This window comes from Neoarius graeffei, chromosome 12 (genome assembly GCF_027579695.1).
Source record: "Neoarius graeffei isolate fNeoGra1 chromosome 12, fNeoGra1.pri, whole genome shotgun sequence".
NCBI lineage: Eukaryota > Metazoa > Chordata > Actinopteri > Siluriformes > Ariidae > Neoarius > Neoarius graeffei.
In genome coordinates, this window is record NC_083580.1 from 40,025,061 (window position 1) to 40,052,248 (window position 27,188).

Below are 27,188 nucleotides of genomic sequence, written 5' to 3' on the forward strand. Positions count from 1 at the left end.
GTGTTGACACCACAAGCAGTGTTGGATCCAACTAAAGATGACTGAACCACATCAAGTATATTATGTAAACAAGGATAAGTGAAAATATTAATAAATTATGAAGTTAAACTGGAAATCTTCCCAGTAATTTATAACAAGAATTTAAATCTTTATTCCTTTTTGGAATGTTCTTTATTGTACAAAGATGTTGCAGATTTGGCACTAACTATATCATCACTGCTTGGGTAGCAGTTGGAGCTCCTCATCACAGTTCATTTTAATTTGCAGATATGCAGTTAATGTATCTGCAGCCATATTTTTTCTGTACTCCGTATGAATTTTCCTAACCAATGAAAAAGCCCTCTCACTATCTGCACTGCTATATGGGAGGCACAGCAAAGCAGTAAAACGTTGTTTCAGCATTGGAAACCTGGCAACCCCCAGAACAGTTTTTACATTGAAGACCTTTCCCCAATGTACATCTATTATTTTCCTGGTCAATAAAAGAAAATAAGAGCATGACAAACATGTAGATGGTGTTAAATTGCTTCCATCCCCTACTACACATTTTAGAGACAGGTTACCAACCGTCTTTGCCACCATTGCCAGGGGTTTTTCTAGAAAAATTCAGTATGAGGGCGCTCACCATGGCGAGGGGTTCGCCCCCCTTCTGCTGTGTGAAGCCTTTGAAAAATCGAGGCTACAATGGGACATGCTGAGGCCATCTGAGAGGGAAATTGTAACAAATTGTTTGTCAACATTGAAAAAGAAAATAAAACTTTGTCACAAACAACACTTAATTCAAATTCTAATACTTCATAATTCAAATTGCACATAATACTAATTCCTCATGATTCAAATTGAAATTTATAATTCAAATGAATCAAACTTAAAGTATTAAACATTCACCAGAGAAATCTGTTGTTTTCTAATACTAGAATAAGGTAGAGTTAGTTGTTCAAAATGAAAAAAAAAATTTCCAGAGCAAAATTTTCTTTAAAAGGAAACTAAAAAAGTAAACATTGTAAAGTTGGAATCCAACCCAAATCAAAGTTTACTGTTTTAAAGTTTAAAATTTACTGACGACTGATGGTAGTAACAGGTGTTGGTCATCTGTGTCTACATATAATGTCTATCAGCAGTTAAAATGCTTAGGGAAGCGAAACCAGAAATTGCTGGGTAACTACAGTTGCCATTGTATAAATGGTGACTCCAGTATCGCCTCCCTAAATTATCATGATGATGGAAAAAGCTTTCCTACATGCAAACAGAACAAACAAACAAAAAAAATTGCTTACCTGTGCGGTCTTTGAATCAGGAAACTTTTTTTTGTTTGTTTGTTTGTTTGTTTGTTTGTTTGTTTGTTTGTTTGTTTTTTTGCTAGCTGCGAGAAATGGTCTGCCACAGTCGGGGGGATGTTGTGTTCCATGAGAAATTGGCAGAACGTAACTTCTGCAGCCGTCACAGAAGTCTGGGCAGTCCGAGCCGATGTACTGTATTTAAATGACCGAGAAAACTACGTGCAACTATAAAACCACATAAATCGAAAATAGTTCTGTTTCATTGGGCATGCCGGTTTTAAAAAAATAAATGGTGGATGCTAAGAAAATTCTTGGAGTAACAGAAAAAATCTCTGATATAAAACGTAATTTTCCCATGTGAAAATCAGTATACGCCGTATTAGCCAAAAAAATTTATTTTCCCATACAAAATACGGGGAATCCGTGTAACTTGACATGTATGGTTGTGTGTGTGTTTTTAAAAAAAAATCGTAATATTTATACGATTTATATATTTATACCTAATTATAGATTATTAGACTCTGAATTCATTGAACTCGGAGAAGTGGCGATCAAATACCGCAATAAAATAAATATCTGTGGTGAATCTTCATTTCATTCAGACATTTATTGTATTTTTCTTTTGTTTGGTACACATTTATCGTAAAATATTTGGTGGGAATTTTACGACAGTGCGAACTCGTTTGCAGTTTTTCATTCACAATGTGCTTCTGTCACCCTTATCATGTCCAGCTTGTTTTCTTTCAATTTCATTTCTTTAAATTAATTTATACTTCAAGTTTTACTGGCTTAATCAAGATTTAACTTCCTCCAGAAACTTTGAATTTGGGTGAGTCTGACTTTTAAAATTGCATATCAGGTAATGGGTTATAACAGCACATGCACCATAATGGGGCATTGGATAGTTTATTGTTTCGTTAAAGTTTGACTTTTTTATTGAAAAATTAAAAATCACTAAAGCGTAATGATTTTCATAACTATACCTGCTTTTTAATAAACTTTAACCACTTTCCCTTCATTGAACTAATAAATAAATAGCAATAAAATGGTTATGGTCAAGACAAGTGAAACATCTTGCTGCTTGTCTGACTGGACAAGTGAATTAAAAAGTTAATGTTGAGCCCTGCCACTGCTATCGTCAAATCTTCAATTGAGGGAATGTCTCTTGCAGAATAATCTTCTCTCCAATAGAGTTCCAGGTGTCAAAGGACATTGAGTTGTTCTGGTAGCTTTTGGTTGCCCAACACCCTTGCTAACACTGTTTTTCCTTCACTTTGTTGCCTGCCTGTATGCCAGCTTACCAAAATGCAGCAGGTTTAACTGGCAGTAAAAATCTTTTATGCATGTGTATTCTTCTGGATATCAGTGTGTAATTTTTGGACAGATTTTAACATTAAACCAGCAAATAACTGCCTACAGAAATATCGGCACCAACATTATTGTGCAGCCCTGAAATTGTTCATTTTTGTCAGCCTGTTTACAAGGAGCAAATTCTGCCCCTCTCATTTTTAAGTGTACTATAAAGCATTGGATTCACCTTCAGTTTTCATTGTGTATCAAATTCAGAAATGTGCAGAAGCAGTTGGCATATACAGTGCCTCCAGAACATTATGTACACCCTAGTGATTTCTCATTTTTGCTGTATTGCAACATCAAATTTAAGTGTATCAGAATGGGATTTTTTTTTTCACTGCTCCTTTTGAAACATTGACTACAGAAAACATGGATGTTGTGACTCTCTATTGCCTCCCATTCAGTAGACATGCAGTGTCTTGCAAAAGTATTCATCCCCCTTGGTGTTTTGTCGCGTTACAAGCTGGAATTAAAATGGATTTTGGGGGGGATTAGCACCATTTGATTTACACAGCATGCCTACAACTTTAAAGGTGCAAATTGTTTGTGTCACAATAAAAAAAAAATAAGATGAAAAAAACAAATCTGGAGTGTGCATAGGTATTCACCCCTCCCAAAGTCAATACTTTGTAGAGCCACCTTTTGCTGCAATTACAGCTGCAAGTCTCTTGGGATATATGTCTATTAGCTTAGCACATCTAGCCACTGAGATTTTTGCCCATTCCTCAAGGCAAAACTGCTCCAACTCCAAGTTAGATGGGTTGCGTTGATGTACAGCAATATTCAAGTTATGCCACAGATTCTCAATTGGATTGAGGTCTGGGCTTTGACTAGGCTATTCCAAGACATTTAAATGTTTCCCTTTAAACCAGTCCAGGGTAGCTTTAGCAGTATGTTTAGGGTCATTGTCCTGCTGGAACTTGAACCTTCATCCCAGCCTCAAACCTCTGGCTGACCCAAACAGTTTTTCCTCCAGAATTGCCCTGTATTTAGTGCCATCTATCTTTCCTTAAATCCTGACCAACTTTCCTGTCCCTGCAGATGACAAACATCCCCACAGCATTGATGCTGCCACCACCATGCTTCACTGTAGGAATGGTGTTCTCAGGGTGATGGGAAGTGTTGGGTCTGTGCCACACATGGCGTTTGCCGTGATGGCCAAAAAGTTCAATTTTAGTTTCATCTGAGCAGAGAATCATCTTCCATGTGTTTGGGGAGTCTGCCACATGTTGGGTAAACTCCATATGTTTTTTCTTTTTCTTGAAGCATTGGCTTTTGTCTGGTCACTCTTCCATAAAGCCCTGCTCTGTGCCCTATGGACCGATACTCCCATCTCTGCTGTGGTTCTTTGCAGCTCCTTCAGTGTTCTCTTTGGTGTCTTTTGTTGCATCTCTGATTAATACTCTCCTTGTCTGTGAGTTTTGGTGGGCGGCCTTCTCTTGTCAGGTTTGTAGTGGTGCCATATTCTTTCCATTTTGCTATAATGGATTTGATGGTGCTCTGTGGGATATTCAAGTTTGGGGATTTTTTTTTTTTTTGTAATAGCCCAACCCTGATCTATATTTCTCCACAAATTTTTGTCTCTGACGTGTTTGGCGTGCTTGATTTTCATGTTGCTTGTTTATTAGTGTTGCATGGTCAGGGTCCTTCCAGAACGGGTGGATTTATACAGACATCATGTGACACTTTGCACACAGGTGGACCTTAATCAGCTTCTGTGACTTCTGAAGTTAATTGGTTGGACCAGCTCTTTAGGGGTTTCATGCAGACTGGGGTGAATACCTATGTACACTCCGGATTTCTGGAGGGGGGGGGTTTGCACCTTTAAAGTGGTAGATATGTTGTGTAAATCAAATGGTGCTAACCCACCAAAAATCCATTTTAATTCCAGCTTGTAATGCGACGTGCCATAATCATATGCCATATGATTTACTAAAATGGAAGTTATCAGTATTTTTAGTTGAATGATTAAACTGATTAGTAGACTAGGGCACATAAGACTATGTAATGGAAGGATATAAGAAAGGGAAGAAAGAATGCAAGACCCACAGGGGCAGCAGATTATTTTTAAAGAGTAAATTGCTTTAATATTTTCATTCTCTGTAATTGCCATACATATTTCACAGTAAAAATTAGTTCTCATTGTACCAAAGTACAATGTCTTTTTACTGATGGACACCTAGCTACTAGACAGTAAATTAAGCAGATGAGTAACTAAATAGATTATCTGCAGCATTAAGGTTTTTTTATACGTGACTTTTTTTTTTTTTAACCCCCCCCCCAACATTATATTTTGTTAACCTGTAATCATATTCCATACCAACAGGTTTCAGCCTTTTCCACATGGGACAAAGAGTTGCACAAGATAGTGTTTGATCCACGCTATTTACTTCTTAATCCCAAAGAGAGGAAGCAGGTCATGAATACTTTGTACCTACTATTAAAAGCAGAGTTGAAAAGGAACCTATTTTTGAGCCATAGTACAATTTATTCAGATGCTGTTTCTAAAATAAGAATTCCCATTTGTATCTACAGGTGTTTGATCAGTTTGTGAAGACTCGGGCTGAAGAGGAGAGAAAAGAGAAGAAAAACAAGCTCATGCAAGCGAAAGATGATTTTAGGAAAATGATGGAGGATGCCAGACTTAATGTTAGGTTTGTTGGAAGGTTTTGCTTTGTGAACATTTGAGCTTGTTACTGTATCGTTTTTATAGATGTCTGTTCTACATGTCAGGTTTTCATATTCCCGTTGTAAATTAACAGATCCATTACACAGTGACTTATTACTTTGAGTATATGCTATATGGCCAAAAGTATGTGGACACCTGCCCATCACACCCATATATGTGCCTTCCCCAAACGGTTGTCAGCACAGAACTATGTAAGATGTCTTGTTTGCAATATCATGAAGATTTTCCTTTGGAGGCCCAAACCTGTTCCAGCATAACAGTTCCCCTGTGCTGACAGTGAGGTCTATGAAGACATGGTTTGCTGAGGTTTGTGTGGAGGAACTCGAGTGGCCCAGACAGAGCCCTCAACCCCACGGACTGCCTTTGAAATGAATTAGAATGGCAACTTCTTGACAGACCTCCTCACCCAACAGCAGTGTATGGCCTCGTGAATCCTCTTGTGGCTGAATGCGCACAAATCCCTACAGCCATGCTCCAGTATTGATTTCTCAGAAAAATGGAGGTTGTTATAGCAGCAAAGGGGGACCAAGCAGGCTCATGTTAATTTAACCAGCGATCCTTTATCCTGTTGCTGAAAAATGCACCATCGGTGGTTTTTACCGATCTTTTTTTCCAGATAGTGACCCATCTGAAGTTATGACAAATGTCTCTTAAATGAAAATTTATCCATTTTTGTTTGTTCCTGTAAACAAAAGAAAGTGAAATACATTTTTTGAACAAAAGGATTAATACATTTTGCACTTGTATTCACTAAAGTCTTTTGCAATTTTACTATTTAGGACCACATTCAGTGAGTTTGCTTCTAAACATGGAAAGGATCCTCGTTTCAAGGCCATTGATAAGATGAAGGACAGAGAGGCTATGTTCACAGAATTCATGACCGCCTTTAGGAAGAGAGAGAAGGAAGAATCCAAAAACAAAGGAGAAAAGGTAAATCTAGCTAGGATTTAAAAGGTAGGTTGACAGTAAATTCAAATAATTGCATAAGGATCATTTGAGGTATTCTGTAAAGTGTATAACAGTACATATAGCTTTTAAAAAGGTAACTAAAGCAAGGCATAGTCATGGCTAAATTTTAAAAGATTTCAGATGCACACTGACAGTCACTGGGATCCTCAGAGTACCCAGGAAATTAGATTAAATAAATGTAATATTGAGTTTCAATGAATCCAGATTTCAATACTTCATCCCCGACCAATTTCCTTCCTCTCTGTTTGTAGGTGAAGCAGGATTTTTTTGACTTGCTGTCGGACCACCACGTGGACATCCAGCAGCGCTGGAGCAAAGTAAAGGATAAGCTGGAGACTGATCAGCGCTACAAAGCTGTAGAGAGCTCTGCAGCTCGAGAGGAGCTCTACAGACAATATGTGGAGAAACAAGCAAAGGTATGGGAAATTTTAGTTTAATGTTCTCTGACTATTGTGTATTTATATGTACACAGAAACCTAATTTGATATGGTAGTGTATCAGCATTATATATTTTTGATGCAACAGCAATAAGCATTGCCTGAATACGCTTTGGGTTTCTGTTTTCAGTTTATTAAAACATTCAGCATTATAAAAGTACAGTAATTGACAATCACAGTATTTGCATTATCCATTGACATTTAGCATTATATAATGAAACAAAAGTGCTGCATTTGAATGTAACAAAATGTCTTTTGAATTTTGTGTTCTCTATTACTGGACATGGACTTCTCAATCGTTGTAGTGATTTCTTTAACCCAAAGTGAATCGTCAGGGAAAGGCTATCTGAATACACTGGTCTGTGGTGGATTCAGCACACTCTTTCTTAGCACCATTCACTGGCCATCAAGTATCACAATATACTGGGAAGCTCCTACAATCCAGACTGTGAAGGCCGATTGATTGATTGATTGATTGATTGATTGATTGATTGATTGATTGATTGATTGATTGATTGATTGATTGATTGATTGATTGATTTTTTTTTTAACCCTCTTCTCGGTTGAGATAAAGAGGACGGAGTGCAGACTTGATTTAAGTTTAAATGCTTTAAACCTCATGTAACAAGTGTTTATTTTATAATGAATTGCTTATTTTTTATTATGCAGCCTGTTGAAAGTATTGTTCAATAGAATATTGTATCAGGAGCCTCGTATTGAAAGAATATGGTCCAGCAATAACATATACAGTTGCCTCCAAATGTATTGGAATGGCAAAGCTAAGCCTTTTGTTTTTGCTATACATTGAAGATGTTTGGGTTTGAGCTCCGATAATCAATGAGAGAGCTCAATGTCAGCTTTCATTTCCTGATATTTACATCTAGATGTGTTAAATAACTTGGAACATGGCACGTTTTGTTTGAACCCACCCACTTTTCACATGATCAGAAATATTGGAACATGTGACTGAAATGTTTCTTGGTGCCCAGATATCTCCTGTTAGTTTGATTGTTTAAACAATTAATATCCTTGAATGTTGTCTTTTGGTTTGAGCCCTTGGTTCGCCTGTGAAGACTGCATTTATTGTTAAAAAGGATAAACTAACACGAAGACCAGAGAGCTGTCTGTGGGAGAAAAGCAAACCATGTTGAAGCTGGGAAAAAAAAATTGGGTAATGTTTGGAATGTCCTGAATTTTTAAAAGAAACAAACAAAAAAAACCTACTGATATACTACCAGCCAGACATGGAACAGGTTGGCAAAGGAAAACAGCATTTGATGAGAAACATTGGGAGAGCTATGAAGAAAAACCCAAAAATAAGTTGGTGACATCAACCACCACCTCCACAGGGCAGGGCTGAAGGTATCACAATCCAGTGTTTGAAGAAGACTTTGAGAGCAGAAATATAGAGGCCATGCCACAAGATGTAAAACACTCATCAGCAGTAAGAATTGGAAGGCCAGATTGGAATTTACAAAGAAACGCAGAGATGAGCCACGAAAGGTCTGAAACCAAAGCTCACTCCTTCCTGGCAGCTGAAATCAATCTGGCCATTTTCCTCCGACCTTTCTCATCGGCAAGGTGTTTCCACCCACAGAACAGTTGCCCACTCAATTTTTTTCGCACCATTCTGTGTGGAATTCCTAGGAGATCAGTTTCTGAAATATTCAACAGTCCATCTGTTATCAATATCCATGCCATGATCAGAGGTGTGGGGGTTTATTTATTTATTTTAAATCTTCATTAACTGAAGCTTTTGACCTGTGTCTGCAAGAACTTTTGTTGGCTGATCAGATTACTGCAAGAACGTGCAGGTGTTACTAATAAAGTGGATGGGGGTGTGCATAATGTACTGATCAGCTGTAGCATTAAAACCACTGACAGGTGAGGTGAAAAACATTTTGATTATACTGTTACGATGGCAGCCGTCAAGGGTTGGGATATTAGGCATAAATGAATCATCAGTTCTCAAAGTTGATCTGAGCGACTTTGACATGGGTCAAATTGTGACAGCTAGATAAACATCAGAGCATCTCCAAGATGACAGGTCTTGTGGGGTGTTCCTCGTATGCAGTGGTTAGTACCTGCCCAAAACTTGTCTAAGGAAGCAAAACTGGTGAACCCAGGACAGGGTTCTGGGTGCCCAAGTCTCAATGATGTGTTTATTTGACAGTGGGTTAAATCACAAACTGTTTTCATATTTTATCTACTTGCTTTATTACTACTCTGGTGACATTTAATAATCATTCCATGAAATTTAGCCGTACGTGAGCTGATGGCTGACAAGGCGCGTAGTGCTGAGTAGGCTATAAGTTATGCTTGATGAGATTGAGTGGAATAATGGTTTAATTATATCCATCTTCACTGGATTTTGAGAAACATCATTTTTATTTTTTGCAAATTCGATAAATAAAAACTTGATACAAAATGTCCAAAATCATTTCCGCTTAAAATGTAAACAAACCGGTAACATGACGGTAGCAATTTGTGAAAAATGCTATTATAATATCCATCCATCCAGATTCTGTAGCCGCTTATCCTGTCCTACAGGGTCGCAGGCAAGCTGGAGCCTATCCCAGCTGACTTTGGGCAAGAGGCAGGGTACACCCTGGACAAGTCGCCAGGTCATCACAGGGCTGACACAGACAACCGCTCACACCTACGGTCAATTTAGAGCCACCAATTAGCCTAACGTGCATGCCTTTGGACTGTGGGGGAAACCGGAGCACCTGGAGGAAACCCATGCGGACTCGGGGACAGCATGCAAACTCCACACAGAAAGGCCCCTGTCAGCCACTGGGCTCGAACCCAGGACCTTCTTGCTGTGAGGCGACAGTGCTAACCACCATGCCGCCCACGCTATTATAATAATTCTTGGAAAAAAAAAAGTTCTTACCATCAAATACTTTTATTCTATATTTTGTTGCTTTTTTGGGGGGCTGGGGTTCCGAGTAGTTTTTATTTCATCCTTAGTTGGTTCAGCGACACACTCCGCCATTTTGTTTTTCTCTACTCATGGTATATTAGCTGATAGCCTAGTAGTAGAGTAGCTAATCAGAGTGCGCGATTGCTCATATCCAGTGAAATGTGGATGAAATAAATACATTTATCTATTTTGTTGATAATTAGCCAAACTATTCTGACATTAGGCATGCAGTCATTTACCTAGCTCAGTGTGTACATATGTGTAAAGTTTTGCCCTCCGTAATCTTGGACTTACTAATAAATGATACACAAAGTAATTAGGATTCATTACACTGTAGTTTTGTGTGTGTGCACGTGCACGTGTATGTGACCTGGCTGTCCTTGCCTTTCTGCAGAGTGTGGATGCTGAAAAGGAGAAGGAACTGGAGCGCCAGGCCCGTATCGAGGCAAGTCTGCGTGAGCGAGAGCGTGAAGTGCAAAAAGCCCGATCTGAGCAAACCAAAGAGATCGACCGAGAGAGAGAGCAGCACAAGCGTGAGGAAGCTATCCAAAGCTTCAAAGCTCTGATGTCTGATATGGTCAGTATATTTGTGCATGTGTTTTTGTGCTATTAATAATAATGGCAACTTTATATATTGCATTTAAGACAGTCCAGATCACAGCATAAATTGCATTGCAAAATGTAACAAATGAGTGGGGAAAACCCACAAAAAATATTTACCGATGAAAATGATTAACAGTTAAATGCAAGAATGTGATTACTTAAGAATGTACTTCCTTTTCTCAGCACCTCCCATTGTGTTTATTCTGACTGTGAACGTGTATTCTCTTGAATAGGTGAAGTCGACTGATGTCTCCTGGTCAGATACAAGGCGCATTCTGCGCAAAGATCATCGCTGGGAATCTGCCGCCCTGTTGGAGCGCCATGAGAAGGAGAAGTTGTTTGAAGAGCATGTGGAAGTACTCACTAAAAGAAAAAAAGAGCAGTTCAGGCAGCTGTTGGATGAGACCACCATGGTGAGGGGATTTTCCCACTTCTTGCAGACTAAACAGCCTTTAACAGAATAATGCTTAAAGACATTTGTGGAAAATGTTTATGTAACCTTGATTATATATTTTATTATATTGTTTCCCGACTGCATTCATTTGCCTGTAGGTGGTGCTCAGGTTCTGACTGGTGAATAAGTGCTGGTCATATTGATAGGCAATTTTCTTTGTGTTGCAGATCACACTGACCACCACATGGAAGGAAGTAAAGAAGGTCATTAAAGATGATCCTCGGTGCATCAAGTTCTCCAGCAGTGATCGGGTGAGTGAGTCTGATGCATTACATAGTGTAAAAGCATGCCCTTTTTTTCATAAGAAATGTTAAACTCATTAATTTTTCTTTACAGAAAAGACAGAGGGAATTTGAAGACTACATAAAAGACAAGTACATCACAGCCAAAGCTGACTTCAGAACGCTTCTAAAAGAGACAAAGTTCATTACATATAGGTAATGTAACTTTACTTTTATTCTCCATTTTCAAGACCACTATTAATGAGTGCAAACAACAAACAGAACTTGCTTGTAGAAGTCTGGTTGTCTCACATGATGAAATTCTGACGTTTTCTATTTCTGAAAACTGCAGATTTTCCTGAACTGAAATGCTCTCATTTAATTCCCCAACTAGTAGTACAGTTCTAGGATTTTAAAGTCTAGTTACTCCCAAAAGTGAAAAGGGAGAAAATTGCATTTAAATATTGCTTTCTGATTGTGCTGTAGGAGCTTTGTAGACATTGTGATGGTATCTGATTTCAAACTGAATGTTATGTCCATTTCAATACAGCTTATAGTTATCCACCAACTTGTTCAGTGACGTTCAGTGTTTGAAAAGGACATCTGTCTAGAAAGGTTCAGGTCATCAGTTCTGGCTGTTTGCCAGAATTCATCTGCAGTGACATCTACTGGGTTTTCTCAGACAGCCAAGCATTTTTTTATTATTACTTTAAAGTTTGTCATTGTGTGAAATTCATTCAAAAACATCAGGTTTTTTTTTTCCCTTTCTCTGCAGTTAAAAAAACAAATTCTAAACAGTAGTGAACTAAGCACTTTGTGCTTTCTTGCTTAGATCCCGAAGACTGATCCATGAGTCGGACCAGCACTTGAAGGACATTGAGAAGATCCTACAGAATGACAAACGTTATCTAGTCCTTGAGTGTGTCCCTGAGGAGCGACGAAAGCTCACCATGTTTTATATAGAGGATCTGGACCGTCGAGGACCCCCACCTCCCCCAACAGCATCGGAGCCAACGAGACGCTCTACCAAGTGAGGAAAGCTCGACCTCTGTGAACTGAACACTCAGCATTTATCCTGCACTGAGCACAGTGATTACCCAGAACATGTGTGTATTTAATCAAACCGTGTACTGGCTGCTGGGGTATTGGCGAGGACAACTTCAATGTTCACATTAATCAGTGATCTCTGGCTGTGAAGCAGGGTCAGGCAAATCAGTTTGTAGACACAGCCATGCTTGGTACAGCAGCACTCGTCTCTTCATGACCCAGAATACATATTTTTAGTCAGACACAGTTAAAATAGCAGGGACGCAAGTGTCTAAGCCAGTGCAGTGTTCATTTTCATTAATTATGTACCACTCTGTAAATGGTGCAGAAGTTTCATGTTTCTTAAAGTGGTTTGCTTATGATATTGCTGTTTCTGTAAGTGGTGACTGGAAATAAATGCAGCCTCAGGCGGTTTCTTTTTTTTTTTCCATTTTCTTTTTAAACACATACATGAGTGTTTCTCAAGCACATGGGTAAAGAAGCCATGACCTCAGAAAAGAAAATTGGGTTCCTCTTGATTTTTATCCTTTTCAGAGTTTATTTAGAAAATTAGAACAAAATCAGTGAATTGCTACTTTTATTTATTTATTTATTTTTTATTCCATCTTAAACCAAAGTGGTGATGCACTATCCAAATCGTAGTCCTGTGTCAAAATTATACATCTGTCTCCATGAAGTCAAAGGGTGAGTTGTTGAAAAGTTGAAGAAAAGAGGTAACTGCACCCTGGCAACATTAAGCAACATCTTATGAATTTGTCAGACACCTGGGGCTGAGAGCAGTCAGTTCTGATTTTGTAGTAGAATTGAATGTCCATTTTATTGCTGTCCATATTGAACTACAGTGCAGGAGAACAATGGGAGAGAAAAATAACAATGGAGATGGCATCAGTTATCTTTGCAGTCTGGCAACCTGAAAGGAATGATTCATGTATTTCAGTATGTTGGGTACTATTTGCACAACAAAAAGCTCAACCAAGCGTTTTCCTTTGAATCCAGAGCCAGCAAATCTGCAGATTTCCTTGAGGATCAGATATGGTCATTGTGGTGGAGGATTTGAGTGCTACATGCTAGTTGATCTTGTCCTGGAAAATATAGAGGTTGTTGGTGGCGGCCACGGCAATGATGTTCTCTGACGGGTGCCAGGCTGTGTGAAGAATCTTCTTACTGAAGTCTAGGCTGTCTACGCTGATTTCGTCTTTACGCCGCTTGCCACCTACACACACCTTGCGTGGCTTAAGGATGGCTCGAGGTTTGCTGTTTTCCCTGGATGCCTCCAGTGTGACATCACGCTTGGTGTCACGATCGAACATGCGGAAGAAGTTATTGTAGGCTCCAGTCATCAGGACACTGAGTGAGAAAGAATTGGACTGATTGATAACAGATCTTCAAATATGTACGTCATAACATAAAGGTGGTTTAAATGATTACCGTTTTAATTTTCAAATTATTAGCTATATAATGGGCTTCATTTCTCAAGCTGGATATGATCATTTATTTGTAATTATTTTGCAGACACATTTACACAAGAAATTTTGGGCCTTTCTGTGTGGAGTTTGCATGTTCTTCCCGTGTCTGTGTGGGTTTCCCCTACAGTTCAAAGATGTGGTTAGGTTAATATGGGGTGGCCTGAAGTGCCCTTCAGCAAGGCACCTAATCCCCAACTTCTCCCTGGGCACTGTAACATGGTTGCCCACTGCTCTGGGTGTGTGTGTTTTCACTGCTTCATATGGGTTAAATGCAGAGAGGAATTTCACTGTGCTTAAGTGTACATGTGATAAAATTGTTCCTCCTCCTCTTCTTAAATCCTCTTTGCCTTCATATCCTAGAAAAGCTCCTGAGTTTTTGTGTGAATGTGCATATTGGGAGACTCATTAAAATGTGGAAGCTCCCTCACGTTTCTGACCAACAGCCTCTGAGACACTTTGTGATGTGCTTGGTGTCCTTGATCACCTGTACTGTGTGCGCGAATGCGTGCGTGTGTAAAACTCTTAACCCAGAACATAACCTTATTCACCTCTTGAACTAAATGCCCTGTGGATCTTTGTGGCAAGCTTTCTTTCTTCTGTCTTAATTGAATGAGTAATCAAGCCCACTGTTTCAAAGCAAAGCCTTTCCCAAATCAGGGAAAAGTTTATAGTTGATGAAATTAGCCATCAACTATTTTCTCAGATTTACTTTAGGGTGGCTCAATAGTGCAGCGGGCAGCATTGCCAAAACATAGGTCTTCAGTCCCTGGTTTGATCCTGAGCTTGGATCTGTGCACGTTTTCCCTGTGTTCATGTGGGTTTCCTCCCAAAAAAATGCCAGTAAGTGGATTGACTATGATGGGGTTAATTTATGTATGGGTGTGTGCACGCATGCACGGTGCCCTGTGATGGACTGGTGTCCCGTCCAGGGAGTATTCCGTTCAACAACTGAAACCTTGACCAGAATAAAGTGGTTATGACAAGTGCGTGAATGAGCCATACTTTAGGTTTTGGATTTTCTAGAGTCCAGAAAGATTGGAAAAGTGTCCTGGACATGCTATCAGCATGTAATATAAATCTGAGAGGGTGTGCTGCTGCTTCTTGTCCATATAAATTCAACCAGTCATTCTTCTGATTTATTTTTCATTTACATAACTGGCATTTCATTATAACATCTATGATTTTCCAGAAAGATAGTCTTAATAACCAAAGACATTTAAGAATGACAAAAAAAATGTAAGGAACATGTGCAAATTCATACTTTTAAAACTAAAGTGAATATTTTTTTCGAGACTCTGGCAGAGAAATACTCCCCAGTGTACAGAGTGGGGTCATTATAAATAAATCAGATGTATGTGCACCACTCTTGTTTCTCATGCAGTGACAGAAAAAGCAGAAAAATGTGTCTCCCTTCTCCAAAGGGGAAGGAAGTTACTGAAGGAAAACCTATTCAGACATTTCCCTTATTGTGATATTAACCCTGTTTGGATCAGTTCCAACATCCAAGTTGTTCATCTGCTGGTTAAGATGATAATTCCATATAAATTCAACCAGTCATTCTTCTGATTTATTAACAAGAATCTCTGATATTGGGACAGATGAACTGCTGGAACATATTTTTCAATCCTATTTCAATCTGATTAACATTCATATTTAGTTACATCCTGAATGAGTACACTAAAAATCTGTCAGTAAATTTTATTTTGGGTTGGCTGATGAATTCATTTACATTACTACAACATTGGGCCTTAATCTACTGCATCAATGTCGGGGCAAAACAACAGCAATAGAATGTTTGTTTTCAAGTGGTAGTTGAAAGTTTGGTGACTTCTGGGTGGAAGCAATTTCTTTCCTTTTTAATGCATTTACGATCAAACAGTAAATAATAATAATGCAGTAAATAGTCTTAATCTGGATTACTACATTTGTAGAAATCCAGATTGTCAAGAACCGTTCAGCTAAGTAAAGAGAAAGTGTCAATAAAAATAAAGAAAAACTACTGAATTAGGTGTTCAGACTTTTGACTGCTACTGTATACACTCAACACACACTTTTTGAGGAACAAATCTCTACCCTCCCTGATATTCATCTAGCTCCACCTGCAGTAAGTCACCAGTCTGAATAGTGATGAAGTGTGCTTTCAAGAGCTATGCAAAGAGCTACAGTGCCTCCTGAATGCATTCACCAGTGATTGTTGTAGCTAAGCAGTGAAGCTGTGCCAGCACCCATTGTGTTTCTCCCTTATTCATCTTTATTTTCTTCTTACTAGGTTGTCTATGGCAGCCCCTAGAACTATCCCATAAATTTTGAAATTTAGCACACTGAGTGGGGATAGTCCCATGACCATTCTTTTCATCAAGTTTGATGTTAGTGCCTTGAACACTGTTTGTGACACCAATGTTGCCAATGTTAGTGCCACCAACAGGTAAAATTTGGATGTACATTTACGATTTTCAAACATGAAGTACCACTGGGGTACTTGGATGATACAGAGTTCAGCACATCCCATGACATCAGTTTCTGCCATATTAGATTTCATCAAAAACTAAATTTCAAGGCCACACATTTTTTCCAATAAATAATGAAATTTAGCACAGATGATCTTCTGAACAAAGCCTCAAAAACATTATTTGTTGGCTTTCTTTTGTTTTGCAAAAACATTCACCCATTCAAAATCAGTGAGGGTGTCAAGGTGGTGCAGTGGTTAGCACAGGCTCATAGCAAGAAGGTTCCAAGTTTGAGCCCAGTGGCCGGCGGGGGCCTTCCTGTGTGAAGTTTGCATGTTCTCCACGTGTCTGTGTGGGTTTTCTTTGGCTGTTCCAGTTTTCCCCCCACAGTCCAAAGACATGCAGTTAGGCTAATTGACTACTCTAAATTGTCCATGATCAAAAGCAGTGCAGCAGAGGAGTGGCTAGCCAGCTGTACTTACTTAGCCAAGAAACCCTAGGAAAGGGACCCAACCCAGAACACACTGGATGGGCAAAGAAGAAAATCAGTGCTGAAGCTGCCAAAGGAAAAAATGGCTCAACCAGGATGTGAGCTCATATATCAGTTACACCCAATATTTGGTCAATTGACATAAAACTTGCTATCAGTGTTTACAGCAAGGTGTTTGCTTGATCATGTTATCTAGCAGCTAGTTAGCTCGTTAACGAGCTGTCTTGGGCATCAAAATGAGTCACGTACAAGAAAAACTTAACTCTCCATGGGTCTCATCTCATCTCTAGCCGCTTTATCCTGTTCTACAGGGTCGCAGGCAAGCTGGAGCCTATCCCAGCTGACTACGGGCGAAAGGCGGGGTACACCCTGGACAAGTCGCCAGGTCATCACAGGGCTGACACATAGACACAGACAACCATTCACACTCACATTCACACCTACGCTCAATTTAGAGTCACCAGTTAACCTAACCTGCATGTCTTTGGACTGTGGGGGAAACCGGAGCACCCGGAGGAAACCCACGGGGAGAACATGCAAACTCTGCACAGAAAGGCCCTTGCCGGCCACGGGGCTCAAACCCGGACCTTCTTGCTGTGAGGCAACAGCGCTAACCACTGAGCCGCCGCCGCCGCCCCCCGCCAAGGGTCTATTAGAATATTTTACATCAGAACAAGACATGGCTTTGCTACATAACTGTCCAGGTTGTTAATGCTGTAAATCTTTGTTACAAATGAATTTGCTGGGCTAGGCTGCTTTTTCTAACTGTTCATCAGTGCACACCAAAACCATCAGTCACTATCAACCCCACTAAATTAATAACTTCTATAAAACACATTTACTTTGAGGAAAAGTATTAGGTAGGCTCTAGCTTGCCCACGACCCTGCACAAGATAAGCGGTTACATATAATGGATGGAAAAGTATTAGGTCATACAAGGTCAACTGAACTTGTAAAGACAACAGAAGAACTATTCCCAAATCTAATTTGAGGAGCTGTAACTTAAAATGCAAGTTTAGCTTGTTTTCTGTTTACTAAAATGGGAATGGGCTGGGTTAAAAACTGTACTGCCGCCAATTACTCTAGAGCCTCAGAGCCATTTGAGTCACTTTTCACCCCGTTATGATGTTCACCAAATATACAGTCAGTGGTCTGTAGTTTCTGGGCTTATAATTAACAATTATTTGCCGAAGGCAAAGTGAATATTGGTGAATAATAACCGAGACGAAGTCGATACTGAGCCTGAGGCAGATAATTCTTTTAATATAAATACACAGGTGATTATTTTTTAAAAATTGTATTTAAAAAAAAAATTATTTCCAACTTCACAAGTGGCATGCAAATGTAATGAAGGCGCGTACAGGTTTGTGTCACTTATCTGGGCCTAATCACATAAACTACTTTGTTTTGAAATTGAGTGGCAGCTACAATTATTGACAGTCCATAATTATCGACACCTTTTCAGATTTACCAATAAAAAACAATTTTACAAAGGTGAGTTTCAGTTACAACAGGTATTATTGGTTAATTAATCAACCGGAAGACCTCCCTCACCCTTTGATCTTGTCATCTGATGACACAGCTCGTTAGCTGAGATGGAATTTTTTTTTAGCATGATCAGCAATAACCCGGACATTATCATCGCAGGTAAGCATGGTGGAAAGATCATAGACATGTTTTTACTTATCAAATTCACCAATATTTCATGATATCCTTGTCGAAACCTACTTTGTTTCTTACTCTTCCATTTGACAGTTGCCATTCTGTATCTAAACATGCATTTGAGAAGTCATGTGAGGTGTCAGTAAGTGATCACTTTCACCAGTGTCCACCATTATCGACACCCTGTGGAATTAAGTGACATTTACAACTGTTATGTACTGATCTTTTTGTAACATTATTGAAGTAGATGAAGTACTTTTAAAAAATAAGTGCTGTGATTTATAATTTTTTTTCTGATTCATAACAGAATGGAATACTTAGAGTATTTGGAATCCTATCGCAATAAATAGAATTAGACCAGAATTAAATTCCTAGCATATAAAAAAAATTACATGCTTGAAATATTCAGATTTTTCTCTTCCATTCAGAATTTTTTTTTGCAGTTTGTTGTAAATGTCTACCACAGTATCAGTAGACATTTTTTTGATGTAAATTTAAAATCTCAATTTAAAAAAAATTGACCTTTGACCTGGATTTTTATGTGGTTACAATGTCAATTGCCTGTTGACATTTATTGGTAAACTACAAAACTAGAAATTAATACAAACAATGAATGATTAACAAAATGTGATCTTTGAAAATACTTAGAAAGTGGAACAAAAAGATTTTCTGACACAGGCTAAACATTATCAGTTCATTTGTTTACAAACATTAGAATTACTTCCTCATTTACAGTGGATATAAAAAGTGTACACATCCCGTTAAAATGATAGGTTTTTCTGATGTAAAAAAAAAAATGAGATCACGATAAATAATTTCAAAACTTTTCCTACCTTTAATGTGACCTATAACCTCATCTCATCTCATCTCATCATCTCTAGCCGCTTTATCCTGTTCTCCAGGGTCGCAGGCAAGCTGGAGCCTATCCCAGCTGACTACGGGCGAAAGGCGGGGTACACCCTGGACAAGTCGCCAGGTCATCACAGGGCTGACACATAGACACAGACAACCATTCACACTCACATTCACACCTACGCTCAATTTAGAGTCACCAGTTAACCTAACCTGCATGTCTTTGGACTGTGGGGGAAACCGGAGCACCCGGAGGAAACCCACGCGGACACGGGGAGAACATGCAAACTCCGCACAGAAAGGCCCTCGCCGGCCACGGGGCTCGAACCCGGACCTTCTTGCTGTGAGGCGACAGCACTAACCACTGCACCACCGTGCCGCTGACCTATAACCTGTATAATTCAATTGAAAAACAAATCTGTTAGGGGGAAAAATAAAAAACATACAATAAGCTGGTTGCATAAGTGTGCACACCCTTAAACTAATACTTTGTTGAAGCACCTTTTGATTTAATTACAGCATTCAGTCATTTTGGGTTCACACCTGCCATCATTAACCCCAAATAAAGTTCAGCTGTCCTAGTAGGATTTTACTGACATTTACTCAGTTGCATCCTCCAGCGAAAGTCATGATTCACAGAGAGCTTACAAAGCATCAAAGGGCTCTCACTGTTGAAAGGTGTCAGTCAGGAGAAGGGTACAAAAAAATTTTCACGGCATTAGATATACCATGAAGACAGTCATCAAGAAGTGGGGAAAATATGGGATAACAGTGACATTACTGAGAACTGGACATCCCTCCAAAATTGATGAAAAGACAAGACAAAAACTGGTCAGGGAGGCTGCCAAGAGGCCTACAGCAACACTGAAGGAGCTGCAGGAATTTCTGGCAAGTACTGGTTGTGTACTACATGTGACAATAATCTCCCGTATTCTCCATATGTCTGGACTATGGGGTAGGGTCGCAAGACGGAAGCCTTTTCTTACAAAGAAAAACATCCAGGCCTGGCTAAATTTTGCACAAAAAAAAAATACATCAACTCTCCCAAAAGCATGTGGGGAAAATGTTTTCGTCTGATGAAACCAAGGTTGTTTGGCCACAATTCCAAATAGAGCCCTGCACTTCCGCGGGAGTCCCGCGGGACTCGCGGGACCCGCCGCAAAGCAGTGCGGCGCGGGACAAATTTTGAAAGCTCATTGCGGGCGCGGGCGGGACCGGAAGTGCACATATGCGCGCGCGCGCGGGAGGGAGCGGGAGTGCACATATGCGGCGCGGTGATAAGCTGCAATCCCGCTAACTAAAAATGTATTTGAAATAAAATTTATAAATTATTAATTTATGTCTATCATATATAATTTGTGCTGGATATTTTATTTGGCATTAATAAAAACATTTTAAGATGCCTAAATTTGCAGAGAGAGTCAGATTGCCAGATTGAGTAAGGAATAGCATCCTTTGATCACTCTAATGACTTGCAGTTCACACCCAGCTAGCAAGAAAACCATAAGTGAAGTGATTTATTGCTTGCATTAGTCTACAACTTTAATCAGAGAGACAGATTACACAGTGACGGTAGGCTTGACTCAGTGCTATCCCAGAAATCCTTCCTGTAATATGCAAATTTGGCTGTCCAATCAGAGGCGGCCAAATTTGCATATTATAGGAAGGATTTCTGGGATAGCATTGAGTCAAGCCTACCGTCACTGTGTAACCTGTCTCTCTGATTAAAGTTGTAGACTAACTCAATTCACTTCTCTTACTAGCTCTGCTTTGCAAAAGAAAAAAAAAACACCATTAGAACAAAGCAAGCCCATTCACTTTTTTATGCTGATCAGAGAATTACAATGGTTTCCTCATGTGATAAAAATGTGTAATTTGCAATTAAATATTTTAATCGCATGACAGCACTAATTATTATTATTAGAGACACTACATGCTGAATTCAGAAACAAGGTAAACAATAACAAATGTGAGCTGTAGATATTTATGCTCAAATCCACTCAAAGTAGGGGGCGGGGCACCATCACACTGTGTCAAGACAAGAACTTTCCTGAGAAATAACACGAACGTCTGCATCATGCGGGATTTGCGGGCGGGAGCGGGACAAAATATGGCAGGTGGGAGCGGGACTGAAAATCATAATTTTTTTGTGGGCGGGAGCGGGACTGAAAATCATAATTCTTTGCGGGCGCGGGCGGGAGTGGGACTGCACAATGCGGGCGCGGGCAGGAGCGGGACTGAAAAATCCGACCCGCGCAGACCTCTAATTCCAAAAGGTATGTTTGGCGCAAAAACAACACTGCACATGACCAAAAGAACACCATACCCACGGTGAAGTATGGTGGTGGCATCATCATGTTTTGGGGTTGTTTTTCTTCAGTTGGAACAGGAAGAGGTGTCAATTTTGGCCCAAAACTTTCAGGTGTCTGCTAGAAAGATGAAGAGGAATTTCATCTTTCAACACGACAATGACTCCAAGCATACATCGAAATCAACAAAAGAATGGCTTCACCATAAGAAAATTTAAAGTTTTGGAATGGCCCAGCCAGAGCCCAGATCTAAATTCAATTGAAAATCTGTGGGGTGACCTGAAGAGGGCTGTGCACAAGAGATGCCCTCGCAATCTGACAGAAGCAAGGAAGAGTGGGCAAATATTGCCAAGTTTAAATGTGGCAGGCTGATAGACTCCTACCCAAAAAGGCTGAATGCTGTAATTAAATCAAAAGGTGCTTCAACAAAGTATTAGTTTAAGGGTGTGCACACTTATGCAACCAGCTTGTTGTACATTTTTTATTTTTTATGTTTTTCCCCCTAACAGATTTGTTTGTTTTTCAACTGAATTGTACAGGTTATAGGTCACATTAAAGGTGGGAAAAGTTTTTAAATTATTTATCGTGGTCTCATTTTTTTTACATCAGAAACCCTATCATTTTAACAGGGTGTGTACTAAATACAAGTCTATGTAAAACAAATTTTAAATAAAAACTGTTTTGTTAACTTAATACCACATACCGATGATGATTTATTATTTTTTAAAATAAATAATAATCTGGATGTCGATAATTGTGGAACGGTGTCACGTGATCTGATATGCTAAGTATTCGGGAATTGACAATTTTTTTCAAGTGGAAGTTTGAGTAATTATTCATCACAATTTATGTACTAAAAGTCTTTTCTACTTTTGCAATAGCCAAAAGATTGTTAACGTGTCAATAATTGTAGCCGCCACTCTAGATAAAATAAATCACAATTCCACCTTACCTTTAAATAGTTTTAGACCAAACTTCGTAGCATATTTAGTGCTTTTAGGTACAGCATTTTCTTTCACAATTTGTAATTCTTCCTCACTGACAGTGACGAAGCGATTGGTAGCTATTTTGCCAAGTTGCTCAAGGTGATTATCAAGTAATAGTCAGAATTGCTCGACCAATTAGCGTGCATGATTTTCTATAATTACCTGCATATTTATACTAAAAGGAGTTACATGAAAAAATTAAACAAAATTAAAAAGGCTCATTTTAATTAACCCAAGAGGACAGTGGCAGCAGGGGCATGGTCGAGCGTCAACTGTGAATGGCGAGGAGTTGGGTTGAACCAGCAGGTAACGTGTGACAAGGTACACCTGTGTCTACTTACTGGCTGTCTATTAACCTGTGTGTCAGCCAGGAACGAGAGAGAGCTATGACACCCCGTCGTGTGCACGCATGTGTATGAGAGGAGGGGGGCTATAAAGTAAAGGAAATCACTGAAAAGTGTTTAAAATTGAAGCATACCGTGAATTACAGCACCTGCTCCCAGTTCCTTATTGTCCACTCATACAAAGTTGTTACAAGGACATAACAAACAATGTACAGTACCATTCAAAAGTTTGGTCAAATTTACTCATTCATAATGAGTGTGTCCAAACTTCTGACTGGTCCTGTATGTTTTAAGGTGTTATTCCACTGGCGTTTCAGTTCTAATCTTAATCTAAAAGACAGATTATGGAGGACAGCAAAGCCTCATTATCAGGAACATACTGTAGATCAGGGGTTTTCAATCTTTCCTATTTTAAGGCTCACCTATTCTTACTTGTAACGAGTCGAGGCCCATTAAAAAAAGATCACCAATTATTTTGGCTCATCTATTCTATTAAAATCTAATAATCTATTGTAAAGTGTATTAATGGGATGCAGCATCAATACAATACAAACAAAATGTTTTTAATTGTAGGTATTGCATTTAAAACTGTATGGATGTGCCAGAAGCCAACATAAAACCATGCCTGCAGGGCATTCTCAGTCAAAAGGGATTAATGATCCAAAAGTGGAGTCTAGTCAATTAACACAAGAACTTATTTCCATGTTTGTGTATAGCAAACAAGCAAGTTATTAAAACCAAGAAGTACACTCAAAAGAAGTGGACATAGAAACCACTTAATGGGATAGATCCTTACATGTTAACAACATGTTTTCCTATGAGGAACAGCATGGAGGTGTACAACTTTTTATATGTAGTTAGGTTAAAGATCTGGGGATCAAGACACTACAAGATAATTCCTGTATTGTTTATGCCTGGGTAAAAAGGTATTTTTGGGCTTTGTACACATCTTTACGATGGTTGCTAGGACGTTACATGTTTTAGTAGCGGGTGTCAACAAGCCACAGCTGCTTGATTCTCAATCCTCCCTGCTCTTCTCTTCCAGCATCATGCAGGCATCACAGATCCATATAATTTACCCACAAATGTATTTATTTATTCTGCCTACTGCGTGCTTGCACTCACTCACACTCTCTCTCTCTGTGTGTGCAGTAAATGCAGAGGAGGAATGTGACAAAAATAGAGGTTTGTTATTCTCAAATGTATTTATTCCACTTGAAAAGTGTACGGCAAATCAGCTATCCGATTTGGGACACTACGACATCCTGAACTGTTCAGTATTTGGACTTCTAAATACACCAGAGATGCTCAAGGCTTACAAAAGTATAAATGCCTACCAATATTTCGAGGCAGGTTTCGTGCTGGAATGTTATGGGAAATTCCTGATAAAGAAAAAAAAACCTTATTATGACAAAGGTAAGCTCAAACATGGGCTCCTATTAGTAATAAATAAGCCAGGGCTGAGATCTAGCATATTTTATGGTGTTTAGCCTCGTCTGCATTATCAGTACATAATAAACATGCTGCTAGTCTCGCCAAGCATTAGGTCTAATAAAATATATCGCGTTCAAAACCCACATCCAGATATACATTTTTAACGTTGCACAGTTCTTTCATACTAACCTGATATAAAATCTTCTCCACACACATGGGAATACTTTGTTGGCATCCAGTTTAACTGCAGCTCACCATTTTTCTCGTCTTTCTGGGTTTGTTGGGAAGCGGTGAAAAGTTAAACCAGGCTCATCTCCACGTCTGTTATTACATCCAAAAGCACTACAGGTCTCTGGCATTGTTATTTTAGATCTAATTTCTACAAGTTTATCTGTAGATGTTTATTGAATTGGGCTTACAATCACTTGCGTACACTTGTGCCAGTCGCTGACAAATACAAATCTCACCAGGCAACATGGCCACGTAAACAAATCCGCAGTTACAATGATGTCATGTGAAAGTCCTCTATACTCAACTAAAAATTAGCTTCAACTTGAAAAAAAATCGTGGCCCACTAGATGGCACTTCGCGGCCCAATGGTTGAGAAACACTGCTGTAGATCATTCACTAAATGAACTTGTCTTCCATTTGTATGACTGCCCTAATACTTGTATCAGGTTCACAGTGAATGACAGTCATGCAACTAGTGTGCACTCAACATAACTATTTGAACATTTCATAATATAAAACCCTGCAGTGTGCCACTGTTCTCATATAAAAGTACCTGTCCGTTCCATTCCACACACATTCAAACTTGTCAAAGATACAGTCATTCTCATAGAGGGAGCACAGTTTACTTCTCAGGTAGTCATGGACCTGTAAAAGAAAGACAAAAGTGAACAGATTAAAGTCTAAATGGACAAAAATATGAAGGGACTTTGTAAGATTTGGAATTTCATGGTAAATTTACCAAGTAATATCTGAATTTTGTGAATGTTGGATGTATGTAGCTTGTGACTACCCTAGTGTTTTCCCCCAAACATTTTAAGAATGATTAAGAAACTTATTATTAGAAATTTTAAAATCAAATTCACTGAAAGATTTACTTGTTTTTAGGTTGTGTTTTGAACTCAAACCCAAATGTCTTCAGTGTATAGCAAAAACAAAAGAATTGACCTTGTTGTTCCAATAATTTCTGAGGGGACTATAAATGTATGTATATGTATAAATGAAAAAATATGTACCAAAATTGACAACCCTAAAATATTTTAAATAAATAAGTCTGAAAATAAATGTGCACAATTATTTTTGATAGTATGAACATGAAACAATGTGGCATGTTGGGTCTGCTTGAGCTTCCCTACCACACACAGGTAAGGTGATCGTCTTTGAACAAGAGGATCAGCCAGACACATGTTCAGATCAGAAATGGTTAAAGAAACACAAAATCAGTGTTTTGCAATGAATATCTCAATCTCCAGATTTGAACCCCACTGGATATCTGTTGTCAGAATTGAACAGTGAAGTCCACATGAACAAACCTTTGAATATAAAGAACTTAAAGTGTTGCATTCTATTCTGTACAACTTTGATAGATATTGCAGGAAGAGACTCAATGCTGGTAATCTCTCCAGGGAATCACACAATATTGTACGAGTGCTGATAAAGACTAGAAGGTGTTAACTTTATTGTATTTTTTTAAAAATAGTGTTAAAAAATTCTGTATATTTGAGCTAAAAAAAGACTTAATTCAGATGTTATTCTTTTTATATATTAATTCTTGTTAATTTTCATGAAGTGTAATTCAATAATTCAGGAGGGCACTGTACTTATCATTAAAGCTCTAGTAAATCAAACTTAATCTAGTATAAGGAAGGCCATTTGTGTGTTATCAAGTCAGAGGCTACAGTTTGTCCTGATATGTTTGGTGGTGTACTGTACATGCACAGAGCAAACACTGAAGTACAGTAGATTCCAGTGATTAATTTAAATGTGTGATACGTCTAATGCTGTACTGCTTATGGATCATTAAAAGCAAGAGCAAGAACTTTCCACTAAAATGAATAATCTGTTACTGTGGTATAATGTGGAATAATTCATCTGTATTTGTAGCTGGGGAACTGCATGGTGAGGTGTAAGAACTTGTGTGTTATTGCAAGCACTGCATTGTAGCCTCTGTTGTGTTCATTACAATGTCTGCTTAGTGAATTATTTAATAAATACAAGTACACAGAATGTACACTTTCTTGGTTTCTTATACTGCTCATTACTAAGCACAATTCTGAGTAGTTTATTAATGTCTCGTGTATGTTCCTATTTCATTTTTGTACACATTTAATTGCAAGATTATCATAGGCATCATATTTGATGTGATTAATGCAGCCTGCTGTGATAATTTTGGGGTCCCCTGACCAAAAAGCACCACAGTACCTGGTAGGTCTCCAGAGGTTTGTTCTCCATGTTAAGATCCCATACTTTAACAGTTAGGTAGTCGCGGGTCATTAGATAACGACCACTGTGGCTGAACTTCACATCAGAGATGGAGGAAATAATCTCAGAGAAGAAGGAGCGATTACTGGGGTCCTCTGGTTCCTCAAAGACTAGAATAGTGTTAAATAAGCCATATTAATGAGACATGAATGGGTGTGTGAAAAACTATTTGTTAATCAATGCATCAGAAATCAGAGTACATACAGAAATAGGAATGTTCACCTCAATAGACTTACATTTGCAGTGGTTGTCACAGAGTGCAGCAGCTCTCATGTCACACAATCGTATAGAACCCTTGCTACTGCTATAGATAAACATGTTGCACTGGTTGGGATGAAACTCTGCTGCTGTGATCACTTCAGTGAGTTCTTCCATGTTGGTAGGTTTTATATCTACAATGTCTGAAGAGTTACGGTAAAGGAACAGTCCCATAAAACAGAGTTCTGTGTGGAAAGGTGGTACCAACTTTCAAGCTCAAACATCCTGGGTGGGCAGCACAGTGGTGCAGTGATTAGCACTGCTGCCTCACAGCAAGGAGGTTCTGGGTTTGAACCCCATGACCAACTGGAGCTTTTCTATGTGAAGTTTGCGTGTTCTCCTCGTACCTGCATGAGTTCCTCCCAAAGTCATGTGGATTATATCAACTGGATGCTCTAAATTGCTCATAGAGTGTGAATGGCTGTCTGTGTTAGCTCTGCCATAGATTGATGACCTGCCCAGGGTTTACCT

The 27,188-nt window shown here is 38.9% G+C and overlaps 2 protein-coding genes across 7 annotated transcripts in view; one reads left to right on the plus strand and one right to left on the minus strand.

The window, feature by feature from the left end:
- The window catches only part of tcerg1b (transcription elongation regulator 1b (CA150)), a 56,493-nt gene extending 44,102 nt beyond the window's left edge, over positions 1-12,391 (plus strand). For both annotated transcript variants that reach the window (XM_060935886.1, XM_060935887.1), the window contains exons 12-20: positions 4,960-5,049; positions 5,169-5,287; positions 6,102-6,252; positions 6,543-6,707; positions 10,049-10,231; positions 10,491-10,670; positions 10,879-10,962; positions 11,048-11,148; positions 11,765-12,391. In XM_060935886.1, the coding sequence (XP_060791869.1) occupies positions 4,960-5,049; positions 5,169-5,287; positions 6,102-6,252; positions 6,543-6,707; positions 10,049-10,231; positions 10,491-10,670; positions 10,879-10,962; positions 11,048-11,148; positions 11,765-11,966 (1,275 nt within the window). In that variant the 3' untranslated portion in view covers positions 11,967-12,391. The remainder of the gene's footprint in view (positions 1-4,959; positions 5,050-5,168; positions 5,288-6,101; positions 6,253-6,542; positions 6,708-10,048; positions 10,232-10,490; positions 10,671-10,878; positions 10,963-11,047; positions 11,149-11,764) is intronic.
- Positions 12,392-12,467: 76 nt separating this feature from the next.
- ppp2r2bb (protein phosphatase 2, regulatory subunit B, beta b) overlaps positions 12,468-27,188 on the minus strand; it is a 181,602-nt gene continuing 166,881 nt past the window's right edge. For 2 of the 5 annotated variants that reach the window (XM_060935889.1, XM_060935891.1), the window contains 4 exons: positions 26,696-26,860; positions 26,400-26,569; positions 24,754-24,845; positions 12,468-13,326 (listed from right to left, as the gene is read on the minus strand). In XM_060935889.1, coding sequence (XP_060791872.1) covers positions 13,047-13,326; positions 24,754-24,845; positions 26,400-26,569; positions 26,696-26,860 — 707 coding nt within the window. In that variant the 3' untranslated portion in view covers positions 12,468-13,046. Of the gene's footprint in view, positions 13,327-23,872; positions 23,918-23,951; positions 24,846-26,399; positions 26,570-26,695; positions 26,861-27,188 lie in introns of those variants that run through there. The other 3 variants (XR_009655734.1, XR_009655733.1, XM_060935890.1) reach the window with 3 other exon arrangements.